Source organism: Paroedura picta, chromosome 3 (assembly GCF_049243985.1).
Source record: "Paroedura picta isolate Pp20150507F chromosome 3, Ppicta_v3.0, whole genome shotgun sequence".
Taxonomy (NCBI): Eukaryota; Metazoa; Chordata; class Lepidosauria; order Squamata; family Gekkonidae; genus Paroedura; species Paroedura picta.
The window spans coordinates 13,947,020-13,958,568 of NC_135371.1; the positions used below are offsets into that span (position 1 = coordinate 13,947,020).

The 11,549-nt window shown below is 45.0% G+C and overlaps 1 protein-coding gene across 1 annotated transcript; it reads right to left on the reverse strand.

Moving 5' to 3' along the window:
• Window positions 1-840: 840 nt before the first annotated feature.
• RNF113A (ring finger protein 113A) lies at window positions 841-10,154 on the reverse strand. The gene is made up of 10 exons (XM_077324708.1): window positions 9,977-10,154; window positions 8,825-8,901; window positions 8,290-8,394; window positions 8,071-8,178; window positions 6,161-6,270; window positions 5,325-5,431; window positions 5,056-5,145; window positions 3,562-3,655; window positions 2,633-2,739; window positions 841-995 (listed from the first exon to the last, which is right to left on the reverse strand). The coding sequence occupies exons 1-10, from the start codon at window positions 10,149-10,151 to the stop codon at window positions 925-927; spliced, it is 1,044 nt and encodes a 347-aa protein (XP_077180823.1). The 5' UTR covers window positions 10,152-10,154; the 3' UTR covers window positions 841-924.
• Between the last annotated feature and the right edge of the window lie 1,395 nt (window positions 10,155-11,549).

An 11,549-nucleotide genomic window follows, 5' to 3' on the forward strand; every position in this document is an offset into this window, starting at 1 on the left:
CCTGTGGAGAAAGGATGGACGGCGGTCCCCCAAAAGGCAAGTCTGGCAGCCTTGGGGGGGGGGGGGAACACTTCCTGTTTCACAACAAAAAAACTCTAAACCTTGGGGAAACGAAACTTATCCTGTGGCTCCCAGGCAGCGACACGGCTGCAGCGCTAGCTGTCTTGCGCCCTATGCCACACGTATTTTACAGAGCCAATGCGCATCCACTGTGGGCACCATTTTTGCCAGGGTTGCATCCTTCCGTTGGGGGCGCAGGAGGCAGAGGTCTCATGTCCTCAGTGCGGAGAGCAATCTCCAGCAAGGAACTCGGGGTCGTTGCGGCCCTGGCCCGGCAGGTGAACTTCCGAGGCGGCTGAAGGGGTTGGGGAGAAAGCGTGCGAGGCACGTCGGGAACCGCTGAAGCACTTCTGCAGAGATGACGGGCAGCTGCTCTGCCCCAGCAGAGTGAGTGAGCCTTGGAAGGGTGGGCTCTTGGGCACTGTACCCCACTTGCCTAACTACTACAATCATCTAAGGCCCTGTTTTTGGCTGCCCCCAATTTCTGGGTGGCCTTCTTGGTCAAAATTCTGGGGCTTTCTGTCCAGGGAGACTCATTTGTCTTCTGTCTTGCAGCAGTAGATGAAAGTATTGGGTTTGTTGGGTGTTCCATTAGTGAATGCTCCAGGCCCAATGTGTTAAGTTTTGTTTTTATGTTTTTGTGTACCTGCATGCATACACTGGTTTTAATGGTTTTTAAGATATGAATTTGTCAGCCACGCTGGAGGCCTTATAAGGACAGAAAGGCAATTACCAGCAAGACCTCATGTCACGTGGAAACACAAACCAGTTGAAGCCAGCTTGTTTTCCTATAAACATTTATTTAAATTACAAAACAAGCTTTTCCGGAAGGAATCGGGAGGCAGTGATGGAAACTGAAGAATGCTATTCTTGTTCTTCCTCAGCCTCTGGGGCTCCCTCTTCGACCCTGTGCTTCTCCAGTTTTGCTATTAGCTCTAGAAAGCAAGATGACAAGAGGAAGTGAAACTGCACTTCATAACATGCACATAATAACAAAAACATAATATGTATGAGCTGCTCTCATTTGTACACAGGCCTTATGGGCAGAGTTCCCCACTCAGAGGATGAAACGGAACAGTCAGAGACCCTGCATGTCAGAGGACAACATGCCAGTGCACCTCAAACGTGACAGGCAGGTTCTCTTGCAGCTCTGCAAGCCTTAATCGGCCCCTCTTTATTCGTAGCAATGCTCTTTCTGCTTGGCGAGCAGAAACACATTTAAAGTGGTGGTGATAGGACTTTCCAGTTTCCCACTAGAGGGAGAATAATCTTATTGAAGAAGAAGAAGGAAAAGGGAGTTTGGAAATTTCTTGCGGAAGTGGATCTTCCTGGTAAGAGGAATAGAGAACAGCAATTCCTTTTGGGGCACAAGGCTCTCCTAAAAGGGAGGGGGGAGAATTATAAAAGGTGAGGTCCCCTCTGAAAGGAAAAAAAAGTATGGGGCAGTAGAACAGAAAGGCCCATCCCAGTATGCACACAGCTCCATCCTACCTTGGACTTTCTGTTATTGCTTAGAAAAATGGGCTAATTTACAACACAGCAGGTCGAGAATTTTCTTTAAAAAAAAAACAGCAAAAGAAAAAAAGCCTGGCATCTGGTATTACCCAAAAGTTGTCCTACTACCTTGCGACCCCGTCTTCCATCTGGTACAGAGAATTATTTTTGCTGCCGCTGTTCACCAAGAGTGATAATGTACTGTTCTCATTAAGCTGTGCAGCATTTTTTTTTAATTAACCTTCCACTTAGTTCAAGTTTCTTGTAAAAATAGCCATTTCATCAGACTTCAACACAACTTGCCTTAACCTATCTGTTTAGTTGAGGCACATATTAATATATGATAAAAGGATCCGTCTGTCTGGCTATGCAGGCATGACTCTGAAAATAACGCTCAGTGTCTCAGAACTGGCCGCCAATTTCAGAGAGATCAAGGGAGAATTTGCAGGACCCAAAATGAAAGGGATCAACCTATTTTGGCTCATACGATCCCCAAAACTTCCTCTCTCCCACCCATACTTATTGTATGAGGAGTTATGATTTGTCTGTGGCAGGCAGGCATAATCCATGCAAAACTAACGCCAGCAGACTCAAAATTAGGTAAACAAGGGTGTAAGTTACTGTGCCCAGAACAAAAGGCACCAGAACATCCTAGCCCAGGCTGGACCCTCAAGCCCCTGTTATTTCCACTGATAGTAACAATTGGGTGTTACAGAAAATAAAGCTTGGAATCTCAAACCTGGCCACTCACTTGAGGATGACAGAGGGTTCTTGCAGTTCCCAAAAAACCCTGGACCATCCTGGCACAAACCAGCTCAACATCCCTTTGTTATTTGCAATGGAAGCAAAGGTTTACTCAAAAGAAGTCGTCAGGATCATTATTGCACAGAAAGAGGGTGTGAAAAATACCCCCTCTAAATTAACATGGGGAATTTAACGGCTTTCCTGACCGATCGTCGCCTGTGTAGTTTAGTGGCCTGAATGTTAGACTAGGAGCAAGGAGATCCCGGTTTGAATTCCCACAGCGAAGCACAGGATGAACCAGCCCACCCAGTGCATCCACCAGAGGCCCCAGTACCTTTGGCCGGATTGAAGACACCATTTGTTTGCTTGTCACACACATAGCATCGCTGGGACTTGCGATAATGTTGTAAGGCACAACTCTCACAAAAGTAGTGTTTACACCTGAAAATAACAGAGAGAAAAGCCGCTTCATTAGGACTCTAGCAGAGGAGAGAAGGGTAGATTTATACTGTCACATGTTCCAACTATCGCAGCACAATTGGCCAATTTGGAGAAGTGGGGGGGGGGGCAGGGTGTAGATTTTCAGGAAGTGGAACTCATTTTCTCAGGACCAAATTCAGCGAGTTCCTCCACCTGAAAAATACTGCAGCTACATGAGAATGTACATAGGGACTTATATTGAACTGGACCCTTGGGTCTACTTAGGTAAGTACTACCTTATGCTGGTGGGCAGTGACTCTTTATGGGCTCAGCCACAGAAAGCCAGAGACCCAGCTTGGTGTAGTGGTTAGGAGTGCAGACTTCTAATCTGGCGAGCCAGGCTTGATTCCCCATTCCCCCACACGCAGCTGGCTGGGTGACCTTGGGCTCGCCATAGCTGTTGTGACCGAGCATTAATATCAGGGCTCTCTCAGCCTCACCTCCCTCACAGGGTGTCTGTTGTAGGGAGAAGAAGAAAGGGAAGGCGATTGAAAGCTGCTTTGAGGCTCCTTCTGGTAAAGCAGCATATAAGAACCAACTCTTCTTCCTCAAAGGTCGTTAGAGACACAAGGGACTTAACTCTGAATTCTTTTGCATGAAATGTAAGCGCTCCACAACTGAGATTTGATTCCTCCCTAAACATATGAATCATGGAGTACATCCAGCCCCGACTAAACCTAAAAATGTGTACCACAGTGATTCATTTCACCACCACTACCATGCACACAAAGTCCAGTGTTTAAAGCCCTAACATCTGGAAGAAAGGAGAAGTCCCCGTCTTACTTGGTCACCACTGGATTCTTGAAGGAGCCTCTACAGATGAAACACTTGAATGGCAGTTCCTCATCATCATCACTCACTTCATAGTTTTCATCGTCTAAACAAGAGAAGAATTTTCTAACTACAACTGCTCCCCATAATGGGATATAATTTATTTTTCCCCCACTCATTGGAGAGAAAACCGTTTTATGCCAACAGCAGATGACCATGTCTAATCAAGACATCTCTGAAATCAATGGCCTGACAGTATTTGATTCAATGGATTAAAACCTTTAAAAAAGCAAGGGACTGGTTTTCTATACACATAACTCAACCAACAGTAAACTTCACTGCACTTTAAACAGTGCTGAAGTTTCAAAGACCGCCTTTGTTGCTGATGTTGCCTTTTCCCGTCCCCAATGGTGCAAAGGCAACCGAATGCATCATCATTAAAGTTGACCCTGTCTCCTACAGCAGGGGTAGTCAACCTGTGGTCCTCCAGATATTCATGAACTACAATTCCCAGGAGCCCCTGTCAGCAAACGCTGGCCGGGGTTCTTGGGAATTGTAGTGCATGAACATCTGGAGGACCACAGGTTGACTCCCCCTGTCCTACAGCATATACAGTTCCTCTACGTTTTAAGCCATGCAAGCAATAAGCATGACTACTTTTACTTCATTTTTTTTTAAGTGCCTTGGCATCAGACCCTATTGGATTGGCTCCCGCTCTCATTAAATGTCATCTTCCCACCATGCTGAACAAGAGGAAGGATGAGAGTTATTATTGCCGCTGCAAGATGTTAGGTTGAGATGTTTTTATTGGGTGCTTTATTGTGGTTTTTGTTGTTATATGATGATGTAAACTGCCGTGAACCCAAAGTGGGGAACGGCGGTCTATAAACTAAATAAATAAACAATTTTTTTAAAAAGATTTTTATTTTTTTATTTATTAATTCTATTTTTATACCACCACTCCCACCACAGCCGGTTTGTGGCAGTTTACACTGAATAAAACATCAATTAAACACCATAAAACAAGAACAGACTAATAATATCCCTCAAATTACTAACATTACAAAATCGATGGCCATTAAAATATATAGCTCCTCCCAATTGTCTCAGTGCCTTGGCATTAATATGGAACACAGCTAATATTCCTTGTGATGTAACCCAGGGGAGGTAGATATACATTTATTTTTTCAAAAAACGAAGTAATACAGAGTGTGTGAAATAAAAAGCTTTTCTCCCCAACACCCTCTCCATTCTAATTTTCAGAACACTATAAAATACAAAGGTACTAGCTTCAGTTTGGGTACACGGATATTCAGCATTTTGAATTTCACATTCTATAACTAATTGGCTTTACATCAACATCATTGGTTTCATCTTTACCTACTCACCATCACTTTGGACAACACGAAATATATCAGAGTATGGCATTTTTACTCTTCCATTCCGTCGGAGTAAGGGGCTTGTCTAGCCTCAGAATTGCCGCAAGAGAAAAGGGATTGTCCTTACCGTTAACGCCGTAGCGTCCTTCATCCAGCTCCCGTTCAATTTGCCAGCCATGCTTATAATCTGACCTGTCGTGGAGAAATTTACAGCTGTCTATAAGAAAAGCAAAAGGGATTAAAATGGGAGTGTTTACACTCATCCCCCAGGCCCTTTCCTTCCTACTGCTAGCTAATGTGGAGAGCTATACCTCTCCATACAGGTGCTCTCTCCTGTTAGGAGTGCAGCACGGTGTAGATCTGTGGTTAGGAAAGCAAATGGAAAGAAACTCTCACCTCCAAAGCCACAAAAACCAGTTTCCTTGTAGTCTTTACAAATGTCAGGCTGGTAGTCCCACCGAACAGTGGCCCTGAGATGCTCCGGAGCTCTTATGGGTCCTTTTCTGAAATAAGGAATAGAAAACAGTTGCTCATGTGCTAGGCAGAGGGAGAGGATAAAGCCTGAAGGAGTAGCGAGTACGGAGGCAGAATAACGTCAGGTGGCAATAAGGCACAAGGATGTTTACAATCCAGAGTGCTTTTTTCTGCAAAATTGACAACAGTAAAATAAATTTTGAAAAGAAACTGGTAGAGAGAGAGAAGCGGCTTTACAAGCGACTGGAAGACACCTCCTTTTATTTAACGTGGAACTATCACAAAAGCTGCTTTTTCCATCAGTAAGTCCCAAAAATACACAAGACACCCATAATGCACGTCCTAGTGTGTCTTATTTATTTACATCAATTCAAATGCTTGTCCAAACTAGTTCACAGGCTAATTATGAGGATAAAGGTGGAGGAAAGGTGACATGAAGGTGGGCTAGATCACAGTCTTCCAAAATAACTAACAAAAAGTGGATTACTCAGCAACTACCACCCAGGAACTCATCCCTATATTTAGATAACCCAGAAAGCGCCAGCACCTGTCAAGACAAGGAATAAAAGAAGAGCAATCCGATAGGCCACTTTAACATGGAAGTGTTAAGAAACCTGAAAGCATTCTGCAGACTGGCAGACCTTCCCAAGGCATGAACCTATTCACAGAAATGGTGACATCCTGCTGGTAACAGCAAAAGCTGTGCATGCTTCTCAGTGCTCCCTTCCCAAAGCAACCTGCAGGTTTTCCTGCCTTACCTTACCATGCCGGAGGAGGCATTCCCCATGGATGTGTCTTTCGGCTTCACATACTTTTGATAATTATTGATGCCACGGTAAATCTTATCGTCTTCCTTTCCTCGGAGCTCCTAAATCAGAGCAAGAGAGGAAACAACAAAATTATCAGCAATACAGCTTGACGGATACCAGGTCCACATGTGGCTCACAGATGACTTTTTAGTGCAAGTCTTATGAGAATTCTGGACACAGAAACACTGCATGAAGATCCTGCATTAAGGGTGCCCCAATTAATCACCTGTATCTAAGTGTTGGTCTGTCACTCCCCCCCCCCCCCTCTGCTGGTTACTCCTTCCATTAAGCAATTTCTGGAGCTGGGTAACAAGAGAGATGCTTTTTGACTGGAAAACCTGCTGGTATGCCAGAGAAGCCAGGAAACAGGGTTTAGGTCAGGCACGAATTAGCGCCTGGGGAGTAACTGAAGTTAGGACTATCTGGGATTGTGGACTGTTAGGTGTTATTTTCTTGTTGCATGCTAACTTGCTCACTAGCCTTGTAACTGTGCCTTAATTTCTTTAATAAAACTACAAAAGACAGATCGGTATTTCATTTGTGCCCTCATGCCTTGAGGAGCCAGAATAGAGGAGACATCACTCTGTTCTATTCTTACACACTGTGAAGCAGTTCCAAAGAGTGGCAGAGAATGAAAAACAAATTTTTCTTCTATTACAGGAAACATATATTCTGTCTTTATAAGGCCCATTATGCACGGGGGGGGGGGGGAGAGATAGCGCGCATTCGGGGTGGAATGGCGGCGACTAAAATCACTGATAAAGCACGGAGCCGGCTGCAACTGGCTGCAGATTCAGTGCATGCCGCCGAAAAAGCCGTGTTAGCGAAACGCGGAAGAAAGCACAGCTTCCGGGTGACCAGGGCGCAACCAGAAGCAGCGCCAGGGTCGCCGCGTGCATAATCGGTTACTCTGGGTTTTCCCACCGTTGCCTCCCGTCCCGTGCATAAGCGGTTTGCTTCGTGTCTTCCCCCTCCGCGTTTTCCATGTGACCCGAAATCGCCGTTTCGGCGACCGTGCATAATGGGCTTAAGAGATATTCTACTGGATCAGACCAGCAGCCCATTAGTTTCACATCCTGCTTCATGAAGTGGCCAAGAAATAAAGAGAGCCAATAAAGAAGGGTATGGAAGCCAAGGCTTCCTCCTGTGGTCTCCTAGCACTGGTAATGAGCGGTTTGCTGTCTCTGATTAGGGAAGTCCTTTATCCACCATGCCTAGTAGTTGTTCATGGACTACCCCCCATGAATCCACGTAATCCCTCATTAAAGCCATCTATGCATATATCCACTGGCAGTGAATTCCCCCAATGTAATCCATCATTGAGCAAAGAAATTACTCCATTTTACCATCCCGAATCTATTCCCCATCAACTTCCCATTAAAAAATAATAATACCCAAGGTGGCTTATGATAGCATTAAGTAAAATAATCGATATGCATTTATTTATTTTTATACTTTACTTCCATCTAATGAGGATCTACAAGGCAGCAAATATTAACACATTTAAACAAAAATACAGTTAAAATTATAAAATTATAAAAAGCAATGAAGAATTTATCTTTCGCTTTCAAAGGATAAGTAGATCTAATCTAAGTTACGCTATAACCAAAGAGTTATGGAATGGGACACAGTAGGAAACACGGAATTGAAACCAGAGAGGCAGCAAAGGATATAGTCACGAACTTCACAAAGATTAAATGCAAGGTTGTGCCCGCTACACCAAAGAGGAAAAGAAGTCAGCAATAGGAACAAGGATATGAATATGGAACAAACAGAGAAAACTGACTGAAGAATTCAGGAGAGACATGAATGAGAAGGGATAAAAGGAAAACAGTAAAGAGCATGAGAGATCCGCTTACCTCTTGGATTTGCTGACTGCGTTCAAAAATGGCTTGAGCATCTTTCTCCTTTTCTGTGTCAAGTTCATAAACAGCTGTTGCCCCCATGTCTTCTGGACCCACTGGTTTCTGAAATAAAGTGCAAAGATAGGTCAGAAAATGACAACGTAGCATTAAGCAAGCAGCCCAAAGCATACTAACTGGCCAAAATGACTGTGTTCCCCTGTAAAGCTCCCATACCGCAGATCTCGTAGACTTGTACGTGACTCCCACTCCTGCAGATTTGGTCTCATCCTCACTGCTGCTGGACCCATAGGAGGTCTTTTCCTTTACAATTCTTTTGGTCTGAAAGACAAGGGAAGGTGATGTTAGACCACTTTGTGTAATGGCGCCCCAGGCTGTACGATGTTCAGTGAAAAAATAAGATTCAGCATCAGTTCTGTAATGGCATAACCAGAAATACACATGACAAGGACAACAGGGCTGCTTTGGAAAAGAGCAAGACAGCTTTGTATTTTTCCAATTTAAAGCCCTTAAACAAACAGTGAAAACTAAGTTTAAAATTAACTCCCTTAGGGCACACTGGAGAAATCCCAATTACCTAAAATCATATGCAGAGTCCCATCTCTCCCCCCCCCCCCCAGCAGTTCTGCTATCCTCATACAGGGCTTTTACCCACAGTTTTAAGATTCCAGTAGCATGTGGGATTTGTAACACCTAAACATCTCCTGTCTCCAGGACTTCCCACCTATCCAGTCTGGACTGCATGCATCACCTTCTGAATCATAGGATTGGAAATTTCCTTGCGCCTCTCCTTCTTGACCACTGTGCTGCCTTCATCGCCACTGCTGCCTGTTGAGTAGGGGGAGACAACCATTGTCAAAACCGGTTCACACAAAACGGGATAGCATGTTGTTTCTCTCCATTTGGCTAACAAACCTAATTGGCTAGCTAATTCTAACATGAAGAAGATGGGACATTTTATCCAGGAGATCAAGCTTTACTTCTGCACTATTCTCAAAGAACAGAACATTCCCTTCAAGAAGAGTCACGTTTAGTGAAGACACATGAGAATGTCCTAAAGCTTCCCTGCTCTACTTTCTAGCGTAGTGCATCCCCTTTGCAATGTGATCCTGAGAAACAAACCCTATTTTGGAACTTTTGATATAAGCCAACAGCTCTAGAGTCAAGGTACATCGCGGAAAATCACCACCTGAGACCCTGGCAATCTGAGTGGATAACACTGACCCTGAAGCAACTAAGGTTTGGTTCAGCATAAGACAGCTTCAGGTGTAGAGGAGCCAGCTCGGTAGAGTGTTGGTAGAGTGGCGGTTTCTAATCTGGGGAGGGGGGGGGGTCGGGTTTAATTCCCTGCTCCTCCACATGTAGCCAGATGGGTGACCATGGACCAGTCACAGTCCTGATAGAGCTGTTCTCACAGAGCAATTCTGTCAGAGCTCTCTCAGCCCTACCTATCTCACAGTGTGTCTGGTTGTGGGGAGAGGAAGGGGGGTGATTGTAAGCCGCTTTGAGACTCTTTCAGGTAGTAAAATGTGGGGTACAAAAAAACCCATTCTTCATCATCACACTGCATTTAAGTTCTGGGACAGATGCCCCGAGGACATCTGCCACTAACCCCACGCTGTGGTTCAAAACCATCCAGAAACCCACCAACAGGCTTACCAACCTAGCGCTTTAAAACAAAACCAACCCACCCCCAAACTAGCAGAACATCCCTAATTCGATTGTAACAACCCACTACCACAATTACTCTCCCCACCTTTAGATCCCGGCCCAGCCGTCACTATGGCGACAGCGAAGCACCCACAGCCACTCGCTTAAGACTCTCCACCCAAGTCAGCCTCCAGACCCTGCTCGCCCGCCAGGAAGCCCTAAGTAGTGGCAGCGGCGGCAGGCCTCCACTCACCGGACCCCTGGTCGCTTCCCGGCCTCTTGCGCTGACCCCTCCCGGGCGCGGGGCGACGCTTCTTGAAGAGGAAACTGCACACCGGCCGCTCCTCCGCCATGGGGGCCGGGTTGGCTTGGCGGCAAGGAAAGAGCGTCAACTTCTTCCGGGAGCCGCAACGGAAGTGCTTGACCATAGACGCGGAAAGGGTAGAGCGGCAGCACCCAGCTTCCGCTTTGACTTGGGGAAACCGGCCATTTCACAAAGGGGTGTGTACAGAAAAGAGGCAGGTGCGCGCGCACCCTCCCCCCCATTATAGGTATATCGGTCTATTTACAGACACCAGCTTTTAATTTAATTATTTCTTTTTTAAATGTGATGGCATTTTTATTTTTAAAAAATCAAACCCCGTAATGCCTGCAGCTATGCTTGCTGCCCTCACGTCCGTGGTGGTCATTTGTGTGTGTTCATACACAGCCGATTTCAACCTAAGTCTTCTTCAGGAATATTTATTTATTTTCGCCTCTGTACTTCCCTATGAACAAATGTGCGTTATCTCGTATGCTTGGCGATGCAATGAACTGGTTTTATCGGGAACAATTATTATACAAGCTTTATTTTTGCCTTGCATTCATCCCCTGGGAGGGTTTTTCCTAGTGAGAAGTGTTCAAGTTTGAAAAAACAGACAGGACTGTACTCGATACAATTATATATCAAACCTAATTTTGGTTTTTCTGCCTCAGTTTTTTTGGCTATTTTTCTCTTCCATTTCTGGTCAATTCATTTGTTCACCATCTGGAGGTTGGCAACCCTGTTTAAGATCCTGCACTGAATACTAGAACCATTTCTAAAAAGCAAGGTATTACAGTAAAGACAGGGCCTTCTTTGCAGTAGGACCTCTCAGCTGTGGAACCCTGTTCCAAGACTTGCTGCTCTCTGACATTTAGACATAATCGTTTTTACCCACTTAGGCTTTAGGTAAGGCATACCACAACCAGTTGGATTATGGTTGACAGGTCCTCCCTGGCTACTGGCAGAGGTTGGGGGTATGATTGCCAGCTCTGGTTTGGAAAAATCCTGGGCATTTAGGGACAGAATCTGGGGAGGACAGGATGTCAGAAGGATACAATGCCACAGAGTTATGTGTAAACCGCCCTGGGCCTTCGGGGAGGGCAGCCAAAGCAGCCATTTTCTCCAGGGGAAATGATCTTTGTTGCCTGGAAATGAGTTGTAATTCAAGGGGACCACCAGATCCTACATGGAGGCTGGCATCCCGATTATTTTGTGTTGCAAGGAGCAGTAAATATTTACTTACCCCCTTCTTTCCAAGAGAAATGGTATTCTACTTAAGAGCCTTCAATGACAGTGTGATGAATTCTCTGAAGAAAGCATTGAGCTGAAAAACAAGCTCCAACCAGTGGCTTTTTCAATCATAATTATTTATAACTTTGATGATGATTGTTGCATTCTTCAGCCACTGTTGATTACTGTTCTGAAACTATTTGACAACAATGTTGTTTGGAATTTTTTCCCCTCCTTGTTATATCTTATTTGGAGTAACTTTGCCGTACACAATTCCTGTTGGGCTGTTTGG